General features: G+C 48.3%; 1 protein-coding gene across 1 annotated transcript in view; it reads left to right on the top strand.

Moving 5' to 3' along the window:
* The window catches only part of Nfatc1 (nuclear factor of activated T cells 1), a 104,908-nt gene that overhangs the window by 11,002 nt on the left and 75,142 nt on the right, over window positions 1–18,764 (top strand). Inside the window, exon 2 of the mRNA XM_033757324.1 lies at window positions 5,353–5,512. Coding sequence (XP_033613215.1) covers window positions 5,353–5,512 — 160 coding nt within the window. The remainder of the gene's footprint in view (window positions 1–5,352; window positions 5,513–18,764) is intronic.

The following is an 18,764-nucleotide window of genomic DNA, read 5'->3' as shown; positions in this document are numbered from 1 at the left end:
GCTCCTCTGTCCTGAGCCCACTGGGGTGAGTAAGGGCTGTGGATTGGTTCCTTATGATCTCCATTTTTTTTCGCACTTATGTTTCCATAAAGGTGCATTTTCTGACTGTGTGTGCGCTTGGGTGCCATTGTGTGCATACCTTCCCCCACAAACCCCCACAGTGCAGAGTGCCTATTCTGGGTTGTTGGGAAAGCCATTAGTGACAGGTGTATAGGAAGTCAGTGCCTGAGGCCGAACAGAGGGCCACAGGTCAGGCTCTTCACCTTATCTGTGAGATTTGGAGGCTCCAATAACTCCTGGGTTGCCATGGCCCCTTGCCATGCCTGCCCTTTGTTGAGACCTTTCTTCTCAGAACTCATGGGTTACAGCCACATAGTACTTGAGGTCATCCCAGGTGCACTGTGGAAGTTGAGTACTTGTACCCAAGGGCAGGCCTGACAGGAAAGGGGTGCCTTGTCCAGAGGCAATGCTCAGATTTGGGCAGAGCAGGGAATGTTTCACCCACAGACCCCACACCCTACCAGCCAGAAACTTGGTTTTGTCCCAGTTTGACTACCTGTCTTCTCACAACTGGGTATGAGCTGACCTCCAGGAAGACTAACCTCTCTGGGGCAGGACAAACTTTCTCAGGCCAGATTCTCCTGTTGGAGGGCTGTGGCCCACACTAGACCTCTGAGATGTCACTGTGTGATCCTGGACTTGACCTCAGGTGGATGCGTAGATGGACTCTGCTGCAGGGGTTGAGAAGTGCCTGCCTCCTTCTTTCCTTTGTTCCTTCTCCCCATCCTTTTTTTTTTTCATTTTGAACTAAGGGGAAAATCCAAATAACTAAACAACAAGGAGCCCTTTGGCTGCTGACCCTGAGAAAATGTGTTATAACTTTGAAAATCTTATTTTCTTTAAGCTTGTTTTAATTATCCTTCCTTTGGGTAATTTTAACCCTGCCAGATTTACAGTTGACAGCTTCATCTGTCCTAGAATTATGGAAATCATCCATAGATAGCCTTTATGTGCTTTTTCACCTAGGGGTTTTAACTCTTTCTTGGAAAATTTGGAATCAAAAGGATTTTACCTAAGCCATGTAATCAGAACTGCCTCCTTGGGTTTTGGGGTAAGTTACACTGAGGTCCTTCTACTTCTTCAGGGCCTGACTTGTGGAGAAAGTTCCTCTTCAGGAGCTGGGTGACAGTGATCTTGCTCAGGGAGGGAACCCGGGAGACCTCCATCGTCCCTAACCGGTTAACCACAGTGTGGGGGTAGAGGCATGCCCAGAAGGTTAGCACTTGAAATTTTTTAAAATACTATTTTTTTGGCTATATAAATGAGATCCTTCACTTTGGAATATTTAAAAAATACACATAATCAAAAATAAAAAGGAATTCCTGATAATTCTGTGGCTTTGTCACAGTGATCGTTTTAGTTCTTGCCCTCCACACTTACCCTTGAAAACTGTTTTTGATCTTTCATTTTTCACATCAGGAAACTTTAAACATAGATGCAGAGAGGCCACGTCTGCCCTTCTACCCGCCTCACACCACTTCCCCTGTGGGTTTACCACCCTCTGAAGCCAGTGTAGGCGTCCTATCACTTTATCTGTGTTTCCATGTGTCTCTCTCAAAGGTGGGGACTCATTTTAAGAAACTAATAGTACCATTATATCATCTGGTAACAAATGTAAAATGATCTCTTTGTGTGTATGAGCAAATCAGTATTAAAAATCCCTGGTCCATAATTTTCTTGGTGGCTGCTGCAGCCAGTTTCCACATGGGTCCCTTCCTCTGGCAGTGGATGGGTCGGCTCTTAATGTTCTGCATTCTTCTTCCCTGTGGAAGTTGTAGGAGACACGTCTCCCACCTGGGTTTCATGGGTGGCTTCTAGGGTGTCATTTGGCTCTTTGGCCCACATGTAATTTGTTTATCCCTCAAATTGCTATGGCCTCAGGCTCTCTAGGAATCGGATATTTTGTTTGGCGAAGTGATACTCTCATCTCTTGGTGATGTTAGTGGGATTTTAAGGTGCTGGTGGTCCACGGCACTGTGGTACTGTGCAGTGTGCATCAGGTATCTAGGAGTGGAGCTGTTCTGGTGGGCAGAGTGGCCCAACTCTGTCCCTCTTCAGGGGCTCGACTGTGAGGCTGGTGGGCACAGCAGTGGTTGAGGAGTCGAGGGTGGGCTCCACTGCACCCCCATTATCAGTTTGCTGTTGCTGAGACGACCTTGGCTTTAAGTTCTACTGCAGATAATGCCTGTGTTTCAGTTTTTCTTCCTGTGGTTTACTTGCTTCTGGGCCCCTGGGATGTCCTGTGCTAGTAGAAATGCCAAAAGCAGAGCTCGGCGAACACCTATAAAGTGAAGCTTTATCTCAGAAGACTGTCTTATCCCAAAGTCTTTTTGAAATCTGGGATGAGGTCTATGAGTGATTCTGACCCAGGAAGTGTAGTCTTTCATGGGGCTGGGTGGGAGACCCTTCCTGTGTGCTTCTGTGCAGCCTAGCACAGCAGTGCCAGACAGTGAGGAACCCTGACAGCCTTGCAGGTCCTCAGGGGAGTGAGCCGGGAAATGCTGACCGGTGTAGATAGGAGCTGGGGGCATGGACACCTTTGGGCTCTGGCTCTGGACTGCAGTGTGTGGGAGGCTTCCACGCTGTGAATGGGGCACCTGTATCATCCTCCACACTTTTCATCTGAGAGGGATCACAAGTCTTTCTCATGGGAAGTGGGTCTCAGTGCTGATAACAGTGATTCGGACAAGGAGAGCTGGGGCTCCTTCTGCCACACACCCATAGGCCTAGGAAGGTATGACCGGCCTCACCTGCAGCCTGGCTTCTCAAACTTGAGCTGTGCTCCTTCCCACCCTGCACCCCAGTGCAGAAGTGCATTGACTGCTGGAGCCTGAGGCCTCTGAGACTCAGAGAATTAAGGAACAATTCCTTACCAAAATTTTCTTGCACACATTTGTGAAAAGTCTGAGATCTGCTCGAAGGTGTGTGTTTGGAGTAGGCTTCAAGGTGCTGTGTGTGCTTGCCTCCCGGTGCTGTTCATATCATGGACATTTGTAATAGAAAGTCCTGGAAGCAACCCAAGGTCCAACAATAAAGTAATAATTATTTACATGATCAGATGTGATGCTGTGATTAAGCCATCTGTGAACAATATGCCCTGATGCTCAAATATGATCTTTCTTTACAAGAACAAAAGAAGCACTCAGAAGGGTGAGGCAGAAGGATTGTCATGAGCTAAAGGCCAAGCTGTGCTACATTGTGAGACTCTCTCAAAAAACAAAAGACCAAAACAAACAAAACCCCAAACCAAAATACTAAGCTGTACATTTTGTTTTGTGAAGATATATCCCTTTTTATGTATAAATCTTTATGTATCTTTACTCAGGTATTTTAATGACACTGCTGGGTGACAGTGTAGATTAAATGATAAGTGGGTGACTTCAAATGGCTTCCCTTGTACCAACCCAGGGAACGTTAAGGACTTGTGCAGCCTCTGGATTTCTTGGTTACATGGAGTGTGACTTTTACAAAGATGGAATTGTGTAAAAGATGAGCTTAAAGTTGGAAGTCAGGATCTGTCCCAAGTGTAGGTCGAAGTAGGTGAACTCCAGCTGCTGAGGCTGGGGCTGGTCAGGGAAGTCTTTCGGTGGAGCAGAAGCTGTGGCCCTCTTTGCTGCGTGGTACCCCCAGAGAGCAGCAAGTGGGGGTAGAAGGGTCACCCCACCAAACTTCACTCCTCTCTAGCCTTGGTCCTTTTGTCTAATCTGAGAAGCAGGTTTGCATTTTTATGGAGCTGCCAAATTCATGCTGAAAATTTCCAACCAAAACTAACAATCTTGATTTTTCGTATTACAGTATTTGTTTCATAAACTATTATTACTGTGAGCTGTATATACATTATGTTAAAAATCTATAAATGATTCAGTAGCAAACTACACAAAGTCATTCTTATATACTAGTCAAGTGCAGAAGGTTTAGACCGTCTCACCTCTAGGAAAGATGGTCACTTTTGCCAGAGTGAGAGACTGGACTTTCCCTTTCCCTTCTTCGTTGCGTCTTGTTTCTCTTTCTCTGTCTCTGTCTGTATCTGCCTTTGTCTCTGTGTCTGTGTCTGTCTCTTTCTGTTTCTGACTGAGATGATTACCCCTCAGGCAGTGGGTGTCTTTGCATCTTCAGTGGCCCCCACACTTGTGCCCTTTCCACTGGTCAGGGAGCAGGATGATCACTGCAGAGGAACCCTCAGTTTTCCAGGTCTGCCTCTTGCACTAGGAGCCAGGCCCCTCAGCTCGCTGGACCACCCTCCCCTCCCCAGCAGTGGCAGTTGGCCCCAACTCTGTAGAGTGGCCTTCCCCAGGACGCTGTCCTCCCTCCTGACCAAGCTTTCTGCTCAGCCACTCTTCCTTCCGCCTGGCAGCACTGCCGGAAACTAGGCGTGTGATGAGATAACCCCACACAGGAAATGACCCTGACAGCCGCAGCCGTGAAACTGCTCAGTGCGTGGCAGTACTTCCCAAATAGCAGCACTGCCCCGATGCTGTTCAGTACTGCTCCGAAGACCAGCCACACCCAGCCTTTGCTGGGGGCTTTCTCTGCTCTGGGCAGACAGAGTCTCATCACAACTTGTACCCAATGTGTGCGGGTTAAATACTGGGATTTCATGCTGGACTCCCAGGTCACTTTGCACCTGGTCAAAATAGAGTCAGTGTTCTCTCCAGGCAGGTGGGCTGTGAGCAGTTCTGTTTGTCCTTCTAGTTCTGGGCAGAAGTTGCCAGTGAATTGGTGGTTTGAGGGAAGTTGCTCCCAGAGCCCCAGAGCAGCTGGACACCAAGACATGGCTCCCAGGAGGTGACCATCTTTCTTACAGGACACAAGGCTGTGACTTTGCTCCCTGACTGACATCTCTCCAAGCTTTCTCCATAGTACTGGGCAGGCGGGTTCAGTCAGCATTTTAAGATTCTGGCTGAGGCTACTGAGAGACCAGGATCATGGGCTCTGCCCACAGTGAGAAGTCTTGTTTGCTTGGCATGTGCCTCTGATTTTAAGAAGCTTTTCAGTCAGTAATCTATCTTGTGAGGAAGTTTAGATAATTTACAGAAAGTTATCATGAAGGAAGGAAAATATTTTGATCATGGTGTGAGGAGCTGGCAAGATGTGACCCCACATGGTGAAAAAGTGGCCACTGACTTTACACTACTTAGGTCACTCAAATCAGGATGCTGCCGCTACTGATGGGTTCTAGGAAAGTAAGGTGGAGGGTGGCTTGCTAGTTGTGTCCTGAGGCATGAGCTGAGCTTGGTGGTTTGAGAGTGCATCTACCGGCCTGACCCTTAATGGTTTTCTCTTCCTTTGCAGCCCATCTCTGCCCGCTCTAGACTGGCAGCTGCCGTCCCACTCTGGCCCCTATGAGCTGCGGATTGAGGTGCAGCCCAAATCCCACCACAGAGCTCACTATGAGACAGAGGGCAGCCGTGGGGCCGTGAAGGCATCAGCTGGAGGACATCCCATCGTGCAGGTATGGGGACTGCTAGATTAGAGCACAGCTTGTGTGACTCCCCCAACCCTCCCCAGTGCAAACACTGCCTCTGACCAGTGCAGCTAATGTTATGCATAGTATGCAGGGAAGTCCTCCTTTTCTTCTCAGTGTTGATGCCTCTTGACTTATGTCAGAGTTATGCCCTGATGAACCCGTTGCAAATTCCCTTCTAGTCTACACTGCCCTCACTGCCCTCGCTCTGCACCATGACGAGGAAGTGCACCCCTTACTGCTATTCCAGGAAGAGGGAAAATTCAGAATTTGAAGTATCATTATTCTAAATGCATATCTGTGATTGCTTTCTTACCACTGTAAAACTAGAAGATCATAAGGTGAATTTTGAAAGTCAGGTGAACTGTGAAATCTCAAATGGAAGAGAAGACCCTATAGCTCTTGTCCCTACAGGTCATCCATAACTGTTTTAAAGGTTTGCTCAAGGCAGGTGTGTTTACACCTTGAGGATATGCCCTTGAGGACATGGATGTACTGGGTGGATAATTTGATTTCCTGGAGCAGAGGTTCTTCAGATGTGCCCTCCACCACTTGCCTCTCCTCATTTGGGCATTTGGTAGAAATGCCGGCGCTGGGTATAGGACCCGCTCTGGGTGCGCCTGGAGGCCTGTACTCCCACCCTGCAGGCCTGAGGGGCAGGCAGTGAGGTGGAGGCTGCCCAGGGAGAGGTGGTGAGCTAGGCCATGGCCATACCTGTGCTGGGTCCCTTGCTGGGGACCAGTTGCTCTAGTGACATTTCCCTGCCTGATTAACACCTCAGGTAGGGAACAAGTTCATTTTCTGTAGAGCTAGAACATCCCCCGGCATTGGCTGGGAGACAGATTGGTGACTGAGGGGCCAGTATCTGACCCATTTCTGTCACTTCACTGGGACATCGAAGTGAAATCCTGATCAGTGATGTGATTGCTTCCCTTTGTTATGCCCGTCACATCATAAGCATTAAACCCACATCCCAGATGTTGCTTTACAACAACCACTGAGAGGCCCTTTTGCCCTCTGGCCAGGTCTCCAGCCATGAAGTGTTACAGGGAGCCCTTTCCCCAGTGCCCTCAACATCACCAACCTGGCGCCAACCCTGCTATTTAGGGAATGATGCAGGCCGGAAGGGATGCTCAGCAGGGCACCCTGTATTTTTATTTTATTCCATTTAGGTAAATAAAAAGCTTGTGAGGGCAGGAGGCCATGCAGACAAATGGCTGTTTGCCAACGCAGCAATCAGCTACATGGAATTAGCCAGGCTAGGTGTAGAAATGAAGCACTTTAGCAGTGCTTGCAGATGATATTAAGGTGATATTTGTGGCCTGTGTGCTTGATGGCAATTAATACCTACTTTGTTAGCTGCTTGATGTGAGAAAATGCAGGAGTCACAGCAGCCAGTTTGACATTTTAAGTTTCTGCCTTCCCAGGTGGAAAAAAGTCAGATAATGCCTGCATTTAGTTGTGCTAAATAACTATAGGTATTTACCTACTCTTTTTTGCTATGGTTCTCACTGAATGAAAGTGCATTATTGCTGAATGGAAAAGATATTAAAGAGGAGAGGAAATAAGTCTGTTAAAGAAGGAGGTATGAAAATAAGCAATAAAGAAATAATGGCTAAACACCCCCCATTTATTGTAAATTATATCAGCAAGGGGTGCTGACCATGGGGCTGATGATGTAAACACTGAGTCTTTATCGTGAAGGCAGAGCATCGGGCTGCAGTCTGTGCCTTTGCAACATTCGATTTTGTGGTGGTGGTAAGAATCTTGGCTGCTTTTTGGAGAATACAGTGGTGATGAGTGTGGAGAGTCCTTGAGTTTTAACAGACTGGTTTCCACCATCGGTCAACAGCCCCAGGAACTGTTGTCAAGCACCTGTGACACTCTGGAAAACCCGTGGTGTGGCCCCATGCCTAGGGCATTGGCTCTATTGCTGCCTTCCCCTGCCTTGGGCACAGGATGTGACATTCATCGGTCAGTATAGACAATGTTGGGAAAATGGACATTTTAAAGGAATTGCAAATCTTGAAATGGTCATTTAAAATTTCTCTGATATGTATGCTCAAAATTATTTCAAGTCAAAGGGTACATATTAGCGAAGGGTGACAAAATGAGACAGACCGTATGTTTCAGTAGAACAATCACCACCACTTCCTTACAGTTGAAACAATCCCTGAACAGAAAAGAATGTCAGGATCTGTCATCATTTCTCATGGTGAAAAAGTAGTAATTTAAAGTTTTTCTGATGTGTCCCCGCTACGTGAACTCACGTCTATGCTGGTGTGAGGTAAGCAACTAAAAAGAGGGGGTTTTGGGGTTTTGTTTTCTTTTTCGGTTGATGGACCACAAATTGGATAAAAATAGAATTTGCACATAATTATAAAACATACAAAAATAGAAAACTCTCTCAGTTGCTATGAAAGCTCTGTAACCACAAGGTTCTGTTCTGTGCTGTTGAGTTATTTTGGCACATCCTTTGACACCAGCCGCCCTGATGCCCAACCCTCCTTTCGCTTCCAGAGGTGGGTTCATGACACAATGCCCCTGAGAAAGACCACAGCTCAGTCCACATGTTGGGGACATAGCCCCCCGTGGGCTGTCTCATGGCCAGTGGACACTGTCATAGCCTCAGCTGTTCAGAGCCACTGTCTTGTGGAAGCTGTGGGAGCCCTTGGGTGTTCAGAGGTGCTAGTCTCTCTAGTATATTTTCCCTCTGTGTTTCACAAAGATTGTAAAATCAAAGCGAGCGATCTGCAGCAGTGATTGCCTAGCAGTGGCCCAGAGGAAGATGGGAGAAGGCGAGAGGGAGGACTGCCATCTGTCTCTGATGCCATGGGTAGGTGCAGGTGAGGCAGCCCTCAGTACCCGCTGCCATGTCTGCCACAGGAAGCAAGGATAATGAACCACAACAGCCCTGTTTGAGTGGAGTCAGAGGCTGCAGTGTCTCAAATTAGGAATGGGTGTTAGTGTCTGGCCAAGACTCCTTTGTTAGAGGACTTTCCCTAGCCCTTGGCTGGCCATGTGGTACATGGTGCATTCAGGACCTCTTCCCTCTGCTTGCAGTGTTTGGGGGGGGTTCTGCTCTTAGGGTTTATTGCCCTTAAACAGGGGTAGGGTCCCTTCTGCCCTTCCATGAGTTCATTTTTCTTATGAAGTGGTCTCTGGGCCCTGCTTGCCATTAAGTCATTACCAAGCTGCCCACACTTGCAGACCACCAGCTTTGTAGCCATAGGATTAAAAACGCCACACCAGCAGGGAAACAGACAACACCTGAGCAGGAGAAGGTGAGGTCCTTGACCAATCCAGCAGCTGTCAGGCTGGCCTGGCAGTTCACAGGGCAAGTTTGAGGCCAGCTCTACAGCCCCTGGGTGTACCTGACAGCTTTGGTGCCAGCTCCCCTGACCTCTAATGGCATTTTTCCTGCAGGAGCCACCAGAGGCAGGGGCTCTGGAGTATGCCTGCAGAGCATGCAGTGGCCCACTTCATTGTTATGTCCAAACCAATCAGAAAAGGATGATGGAGACACTGGAACTTTGACACTTAACTTTTCCTCAGTGGAGCAGATGCCTTGACCTGTCCATCCTAAAGGAGACGTCTGGCTGGGTCTTCCAGCTCCCCTTACAGGGTTTCCTTCTGTGAAATGTCAATTCCTTCCTGCAGGGCCCCTCCTGGGCTTGGTCCCCCTGGCTGACAGTCCTCTGGTTGGTAGCACTCTGGGCCATTGCTAATGGCAGGAGACCTGATTCTCCTGATCTGGATGGGTGATGTCTAGGTTGTCCTGAAACCTGTCCTGGAGGTATGGTAGCAGCCTTCCTTCCTCCCTCTCTGACCTGCCCCAGTGAGGCCCACCCTGTGTGAGTATGTGGAGCTTGCAGGGGTGGAGTTTGATCTCTGACCCTAGTAGGGTCACAGGATTCAGCTCTACTTACCTATCACCAAAACAGCTTGCCGATAGCATCGGCCCATGGAGCAGGAGGCTGGCTGTATGTGAATAATTAATAGGCCACTGAAACATGAACACCCGAACCTGGTCAATTCCTGAACAGCATTTTAGGTTTGCAGTTTGTGACACACCTGTTAGGATAGTGACCAACATGGTCCCTGTCCAACTCATGGAGGATTTGAATCAAAGCGCTGGGGGCAGTGGCCAGGCAGGGCTATGAGTGGGTGACCCTGGGACTTGACCTGCCACGTGGGTGCTTAAGCACAGGCAACAAGGTGGGGCACCGAGAGTCAGGACCTGAAGGGAGCAGGTGGGGGAAGGCCAGACAGGAGGGTCTTGCTGGTGATCCACTGGTCCTAGAGACCCTCCTTCAATCTCTTGGCTTTTAGGTCAGCTTTGCCACCATAGATCCATGACAAATACCTCTCTCATCGCATAAGAAGTTTGGCAGCTGAAGACCAAAGAATGGCCCCCATCAGGAAATGACTCATCTTTCTCAGATTGGTGTTCAAATTGGGCCTGTCATATTACTTTTCATTTTAGATAGTGCCTCTCCCCAAGTCTCAGAAAAGAGTGTCGACTGTTAGGAGAAACAGGTTCCAGAAAGGGTTTGAATCCCAGGAACAAATAGTACCTCCCATCCTCTTAGTAGTCTGCTTTGCCCCACCCAGGCCCACTCCCCTTTTCCTATGTCTTCTCCACTCCAGGACACACTGCAAGATGGGTTCTTCATCTAGAGAGCCAGGGTTTCACAAAAGCCATTGATGTTATTATCACTGGAATTAATTCCTGTCTGATCAGAACTGCACCAGCCCCAGTGAGGAGTCGGATGTGAACGTGATGGCCTGCTCCAGGCAGGGGGATCCTGGGACCAAGGTGCCACATGGTGGAGGTTGAAATACAGCGCTGACCTCAGCTGGACTCTGAGTTGGCCTGCTGCTGCCAAACGCAGCCAACCTGCTCATGGTGTGGATTAATTTTTCATGGGTCGGCCTCGGCACCTGGACAGTGGCCCTCTCCTCTTTCAGGATATTTCAGGGCAAACACTGCCTCCTTCCCTGTGTACCAGGTGCACAAAAGCAAAGGTTTTCTTGATCTAGCAGGCACTGTTTTTCTCCTCTGCGTGGGCATCACAGTACATTGTCTCCAGTGCTGCTGTGAAGATCAGATTCAGAAGTCCTGTGAGTTCACTGGAGCCACCCCTGAAATATGTGGTTAGTTTTATGACCATGAGAACACAGTTTCTTCTGTCCAGAGCAGGGCCAGAGTGCTCTGTCCTTAGTGGTGAGAGAGGGCGCCATAGTACCAGGAAGATGCTTAGTGGGTAGCTTTCCTTTGTCGGAAGACCAAGTGGAGTTGGCTCAATCATGAGCATTCATAGCAAGTGTTCCAGAAAATAGGTGGGACTTTGTTGAGATCTGCTAACAAGTGCTGAAGGCACGTGGTCGTGGGTTCAGAGTTGAATTTCTGAACACATTTCAGAGCTTTGTTGTCTGCCAGATCCATGGAAGGGACATCAAAGTCCCCACAGCAATACACCCACCTGGGCAGAGCCATGAAAAGGAGCCTGATCAGGGTCCCCACAGCAGTATACCCATTGGGGCAGAGTTGGAAGTAGGGACCCATCCAGAGCATCAGAACCCTCCTGATCATGTCACCAGCCCCCAAATCTTCTGACTCAGGAGCTTTGGGGAGATTTTAGTGATAGCCCAGTGCAGACACAGAACTTGGTAATGGTTTTCTGTAACGATGCCACACACAGTATTTCAAGTGGTTTTCCCAAGTGTTCTTTGAGGGCAGAGCCTCTGCCACAGTTGGCAGGTGGAGGGGTGCATGTACACATAGGCCTGCCTGAGTATTCTCAGCCCCAGCCCTCAGATATTCCTGTTTGATGTAGGTGGGGTGGGGACAGTTTGGTGGAGACAGGATGACAACCAACATCCTTAGTAAGAATGACAGTGGGGAAACCAGTCCCACTTGGCTCTCAGCAGCAGGGCTCTGACCCTCCTTTCTAGCTGTGTGTGCTCCTCCTCTTTCAGCTCTCCTGCAGCAGAAGCTTCCCATCCCTTGTGCTCCAGGTCCCATGGGCAGCATATGGCCCACAGTCCACACATGGCAGCTGCTTGGATGTGAAGAGGATGCAACATATAGATATGCAGCCATGTTTTTAGAGTTTCTCCATCTTTGAGGAGGTGCTGGAATAGAGGGTGCTGACTCTCTTGTATGACTGTTGCCTCCTGCTCTGCTCAGGCTAATTATAGGAGTTGAGGTTGTGACACCCGACATCTGCCTGGCCGGGCCCACTGGGCTTGCCACAGTTCTCTTCCCCGCTCCTGGGAGAACACTGGGCCCTGTGTGTGGATGGAGGTGTTTTTTTCTGCCAGCATAGAGCAGTCCCATTCCCTGGCTGAGTGGGTGGACTCCTTCAGCAGCATTTTTCAGCCAGGGAGAGGGGCAGCTAAATGATGTGTTCGTGTCCCTGTGGTGTGACTCAAGGCACCTTCAGTGGCCCCCATGGTGCTCACTGCCCCTGTGCCTTATTCTAGCCCCAGCTTGGTCATCCTTAGGGCCTCTAATGGTCCAACCCCAAAAGTCAGGCTCTCCTTCTTCTACTCTGTGGGCACTTGAGGTGTGGCAAATAGCCTCTGTTCTCTGCACAGGCTACAAGTAAATCTGCCAGATCATGCTCTGCTGTATCTCAGAGGCCATGTCCTGAGGAAAGAGTGTTTTTTTTTTGTTTGTTTGTTTGTTTTAATCAGGAGACAGGGGAGCAGGCAGCTGCACACCAGCCCACAAATGGGTCAGGGGCTGGGGACAGTGGCCATTGTTGCAAGCTGACCTTGATTCTCAGGGGTCTTAGGTTTGCCTTTGCGTCTGCACTGGGCATCACTGTGTGTGATAGGGACAGTGCCACTTGGTGCTGAGTAGGAGAGCACTCTATGGAGCCAGGTGCTCTAGAGAGCCTCAGCTCTGTGTGTGAGGGAGACACTTGTTTAGGGTGGTGACATCACAGGGTGGAGAGGTGGCTGCTTCCCACGTTGTTGGGACTGTCCCAGTTGCTTTCTGGTTCTCCTTGATGTGTCTCCCAGAAATCCCACTGTGAATTCTGGATGGAGAATACCATGACTGAGAGACCTGTCACCCAGCAGGTGGAGTGGGCACCTTCGAGGGTGTTAGGTCTCCCACTACTTGGTGTTGGACTATGAGACTCAGTGTGTGGGTTTCTGGAAGGCTGTAGCCTTTTATCCAGCGGCAGAGCAGTGAATGTCAGCATGCTCTAGGCTCTGGGCTCATCCAGAGTATCTCCTACTTTTGTTTAATGTCCCTAAACAGGTCCTGAGGCCCATGAGGCTCTTTGGATCTCCATTTATAGGTTATTTTTTCCTCTGAAGAACGTTAGGGCTTCTCAGTGTGTTTTTAATTAGAAATGCTAAATGTAGTGCTTCCGGGCAGAACCTTCCTCAGTCAAATGCTAATGCAGTTTCCCCTCCCTGGATGCTCCCTCATGTGTCTGTGTCCACTGTGTCCCATGAGGCACTGGTGGAGGAGACCTGTGGGGTCTTACCCTGCCTGTTGCTCAGCCGTGGAGCCTGTGCTTGTCTTTGGTCTTGTTGCCCAGGTTCAAGTGGGAAGGGATATAGGAAGGCTACCCATCTGCAGATCCCATGAGTGCATCCTGCTTCCCTGACTGCCCCAGAGTCTCCTGAGGGTCCTGATCCCCTTTTGAGGTCCAAATGGGATTGGTGCTGCTGCCCCAGGGACTGTTCCTGACTGCTTTGCTCCAGCTTGTCTCCTCTTGTCTCCTCCAGCTCTGGGCCCTGGGAAATCAATCCCAGGCCACAGTCCTCTTTGTGCTGCATGCACAGGTACAGAATGATATGTGGGATTTAGCAAATGTCCTTGGTAAAATGCCTGCAATGTTTGTGTGGTATCACCTTTCAGGAAGGGTCCACCCATTTCCACCCAGCGAATGTTCAGTGAGGGGCATTGCCTGCTCCTCCCCTGGGCCCTGGTGAATGAGGGGCTGGGAGGACAGCCATCCCAGGGGAAAGCCTAGGTGAAGAGCTGGAAGGTGAGGGCCCAAGATATCCCCCCCACCCTTGTGGAGTTGGAATGCACCCACACACACATGTCCAGGCTATGGCTCGCCATTGATCACAAAGAGCAACTTGCTCATGCCCTGACCCATACCTTCTGATTTTTATTCATTATTTCTCATTTGTGTGGGTCTAGTCTTTGCTTGTACAACTCATGTCATGGAGTCTACATCTAGTGTAGGTCTGAGGTCTCAAAAGGACAAAGGGTCTTAGTCTGAGTGTCCTGTCTTCCTCCAGCCCATTGAGTTCCCTGCATCCGGTGATGCCTATAGTGAACTGCATCCCAGGGAGGTACTAGGACTCACTTGGCCAGGACCTGAAAGGAAAGGAAGTCTGGGCTCTCTCATACTGGAGTGACAGCATTGAATCAGCTGCCTGTGCTGCCAGGTCACCGAGGACTGGGGTGAACTTCCTGGGAAGGGGAGGGAGTAGCATCTAAACTCTCATTCACAGGCTGAAAACCTTGTCAACTAAAGCCAAAGCAGAACCATAAAGCTTGCCCTGTCCATTTTTGGAAGCTAAATAGCATAGCTTTTTCCTTCAAAACTTAGCACTGACTTTTTATGTTTAAACTACATCAGATCCTGAGAAGCCCAAGAGGAGGTGATTCTGGGGAGGTAGTGGCCCTGCACTGCTGGCCATTCTGGCTTCTAAACCCTTTGGTGAGGCCGGAAAGGCACAGCTGAGCTTGAGTATTTTCCAGCCAGAACATGCAACTTTTCCATCTGTACCTCATGCACATCAGAGACTTGCTGTCCCTTATAGTGAAATAAATGCATTTATTTTCTTTTTACTGAGGGTCAACCTGGCAGCCCACGTATGCTAGGCGTGTGCTCTGCCACTGAGCTGGGTTGCAGCCTAGCCCCCAGAGAGGTTTTGAGTAAATCAAACAATTGCTTCTTAAGCCTGGAAAGTATTCAGACTTACTGTGAGGGCAGTGACTGTACTCGTGGGATACAGTGCTTCATAGAGACACTAGTTGGGCTCCTGGGGCACTGTGAACTTTTCTGGTGTTCTCAGGCACTGCGTGATCATGCTTTTGAAATATACAGAAAAACCCATTACGGCCTTTATTTTTTGCCTTTCTTGAGATGTTTGTACAGATAAACTCATTATGGCCTTCATTTTATTTTATTTTTAATTTTTTACTTCTTGGAAAGGTAGAGAAACTTCATATATAACAAGACCAGGAACTGGGCATGGTGGCACACGCCTATAATCCCAGCACCCTAGGATGCTGATGCAGAAGGACGGCAAGTTGAGCCTAGTCCTGGCAACTTAGTGACTAGTAAGTAAGAAAAAAAACTTTAAAAATAACTTTTAAAAAACTTCAAAAGGAGTGGGGATATAGCAGAGTATGTAGCCTTTCAGTTCAATACCTAGTGTCCCCCACCCAAGACCAGAAGCCAGCGGCAAATCCTCTCCAGAAAGAGACACATGTAGCATTTCATGGCTTTTCTGCTGAGTATGGCTTCAATTCCCTGCTAGAAGGCCACTTGTGTGCTCTCTGTCTGCCCTATGGTTCTGTTTGCAAACATAGATCTACTTCTGTCTATAAGCATGGTATAAATCATTGGTAAAATAAATCTATTGACAGGAAGGATTCTCAAATTTAAATAACACCTTATGGAGTAAAACCAGCATTGCTGTTGTCTCATTATATACATTTGCATGCACGAAACCAAATATACTCATTCCCAAATACATGCTGGCATGCACACTCACACCCATGCTGACCTGCCACTCAAACTTGCATGCACACCAATACACACATGCATAGAATCAAATACACATGTTCTCAAATTCATGAACACATGCAAGAATCACAAGGTCAGTTCCTTGGCCGGTGATGCCATTACTGGTCCACTTACCTACTGCAGAGCAGCAATGCCCAGTGTTGCTTGATGAAAGCTGTTTTGGTGTGAATGCTTGCCTCCCTGCAGTCTTCTCAATTGTGACACTAAGTCCCCCTATGCTCCTCCCAGGGTCTGAGCACCCAAGAGCACCAGGGTTATGGGGCACAGAGATAGGTGGGTCCTGGCCCCTGTTGCTGCGGCAAGGGGCTTAGGATGGGCTGCACACTTCTGGCAGTGTCTGCCATTTTTTCTATCAGGAGGCCAGCCTGCTGTGACCCCTGAAAGGAGGGCGATAGAGCTCCTAAGGAGGGAAAACTTCCCTTTCACTGTGAGGAACTCTTCTTGTTGATGTTTCTCGGGGCTGAAAACAATCTGACACAATGTGGATACAGCACAAATAATCCAGTGGATACAACACTGATATCCCAGCTTAAATTAATCCAGTGCAAGGAAATGTGAATTAAAAACAAAAGTGAAACAAGCCCTGTCTTTGATCCTCAGCACCATTCAATCAATCAGTCAATCAATAAGCAAACAAACAAATAGATTTCAAAGCTAGTGAAACCAGTTTCCCTCTCTCCCTGCTTTTTGGGGGTATGATGACATACAAATATTACTTCTGGCTCATAAATGTATAATTTCTCTTTAATGTGATTAGTACAAAGATGCAGTGTGTCTTGAGGGAGAATGTCACACGAGGATGTCCTTGGCTTAGTTTATGTGTAACTAACGAAATGACTACTTGAAAGGCAGATGATTTCCACGAATTAGCAGCCCTTTGTAAATCCAGTGCCCCAGTCTGCTGTGGCAGGAGCTTTGGGTGAGCTGTAGCAGAGCAAATTGTCCTCCACTGTTCTGTTCCCATTGTTCTGTTCGCCTGTCATCCCCACCATGTAAGTGCTGAGGTAAGCAGAGGAGCTAAAAACAAACATTTTAATGCAAGGAAACTCATGGCCCGTCCCGTACACCTTGCAAATGGAATAATACATTTTGTTTAGTTTAGGTGGCAGCAGAGAGGTCATTGTCCTGACAGATAACTTCTTAAACTCCATTCTGACAGACACTGTTATGTGCCAGGAGGCAGAAGGCATGTAAAGTAGAACTACTATGTAAAGTAGCTCAAATTTCTTTCCTTAAAATGAACATCACGTTTTAAATAATAGATGTTTATCTCCCAGGTTAAACTTTAAATATTCCCTTCACTGAAATGGCATTTTTCTAAAAGATAAAATTATATCCCACATTCACTGCCTTCCATGGCCATCGGACAACTGCCACAGCAGGGGCCCTACAGAGTCTTGAATTGTGGCTTTATAAACATCTGACCCCAGCCAGGCTGGCTGGAGCCCTTGGGCTGCTCTAGGCCCTGCCGACTGAGAACATTTGGGCCAAAGACCCATTTACGTATTCCTATGTTAATTTTCACAAAATGGAATACTAAATGGCAAAATTTGCCTCTGACTCTGCCTTTCTTTATATTGGCCATTGTAAAACCATTTTTTGAGCAATAGAGTAAAGGTTTCTTAATAAATTCATTAAGTAGGTGAAGGACCAGCATCTTACTCCTTGGGAGTTGAGCAGACCACATGGGCTGGTCCTGGTTTTCCATCCCACCTGGACACGCATAGCAGAGACTCATATTTTCATACAGAAAATGATCTTTTGTTCTACAGGGAAAGACATTTTGTTCCTGTAGAGTTAGGCAGTGCTAGCAGCAACCACTCTGGACCTTGTGCTGGAGGCAGACATTTCACATGGTTGGCTCTGGGCTTGTAGCATCTGTGTTCAGCCAATTTTGGCTACTTTTCTTGTCCCTGAGACACAGTACCCCATGCCCACAACTTACAGGAAAAGAGGTTTATTTTGGCTTATGGTTGCCACCCATGCCCTACAGCAGGATAGCATGGCAGGGGGGCACAGTGAAGAGATAGCTGCTACACCTCACAGTGGCCAGGAAACAGAAAGCGTGGAGGAGCCAGGAAGGGAGGTAAATCAGACCCCACCTCCTAACAGCAAGTCAGCTATAGTGCCCCTATGACAGTTTTGGGGCCCACTTTACTTATTTCTTGGGGGGGACTGGGGATCGAACTCGGGACCTTGCGCTTGCGAGGCAGGCAGTGGAACCACTGAGCTAAATCCACAGCCCTTGGGGACCACTTTAAATCTAAACACATTTCAGCTGGCAAGGCACTTGGGGGAGGGGGAACACCCCACTCTCTCACTACACCTTGCGCTGACTAAAGCCTTCTATCTAGGGCTTTGCACTCTTCCAGGAAGACCAGGGACTCAACTGGCATCCTATATACATGTGTCTTTAGCATGAGCCTGAAGATACTGGCACAGGCCTTCTGTGGTAGACGTGTTTATGAGGAGGAATATTCCAAGAATCAGTCTGAAGTGATGAGTTCAGGGGTGAAGATACATACTCCTTCATCCAGAGCAGAGCCAGTTTTCCTGACAACATTTAGGACCCAGCACCATTTCTGGGTCTAACTGCCCCACAGACCCATCCTACACAAAGCCCATCCTTGGTTCTTATGAAGCCCACCAGTGATGTTCGGAGCCTCCACTGATCACTCTGCAGCCTGTGACAAGCACTGGCTTTAAGAATTACTCAGAGCAGCCAGGCACACTGCTCACTGTCTGGAGATGTCTGGGTGGCAGATTTACTCAGACCTCAGCAGTCAGTACCGCAACTTGTGGCACAGCTTCTTGTATGCAGTGGTGACATCTGAGCCGTGTGTCATGAAGGAGATAGGCAGATGGGTTGGCAGGGTTGTTGGTGCTTTGACCCACTGGCAGCTCCTTATCTGGTCCTGTGGAGCATGCTGTCACACATGAGAACTTGTGTCCTCTGTCCCCAGATCCCAAAATCTGCCCTCAGGGGGAACCTAGAAGTGTGTCCTATTTGACACTCAGCTCACGGACTCTGAGTCTCTCTTCAGAACTCTAGGCTCCAATGGATCTTCTTATGGAGATCCTTTATGGATCCTTCATCTTTCAATTGAGGAAGTCCAAACAGTGACCAAGTCTTTTGTCAACATGGTTTTCACAGATGAATCCTGCTGGTCTGAGCTGTGCTGTAAATGCAGGCATCAGTGGAATCATGAGGGGCTCTCAGCTATTTCTTAGCCCTTTTACCAGTACTAGGGATGAAGCCAAGGCCTTCATACTGAGCTGCTTCTTTGGCCATTTTTTTTTTAAACTTTTCACTTTGAGAAAGGGTCTCATTATGTTGCCCAGGCTGGGTTTAAACTTGTGAGCCTTTTGACTCAGCCTTCTATAGTGCTGGGATAGAGCCATGCACCACCACAGCCAGCTATTTACTTTTTTTTTTTTTTTTT

The sequence above is a fragment of the Fukomys damarensis genome, unplaced genomic scaffold (genome assembly GCF_012274545.1).
Source record: "Fukomys damarensis isolate Sample0158 unplaced genomic scaffold, DMR_v1.0_HiC HiC_scaffold_30, whole genome shotgun sequence".
Taxonomy (NCBI): domain Eukaryota; kingdom Metazoa; phylum Chordata; class Mammalia; order Rodentia; family Bathyergidae; genus Fukomys; species Fukomys damarensis.
This window is presented reverse-complemented; position numbering and strand designations above follow the sequence as displayed.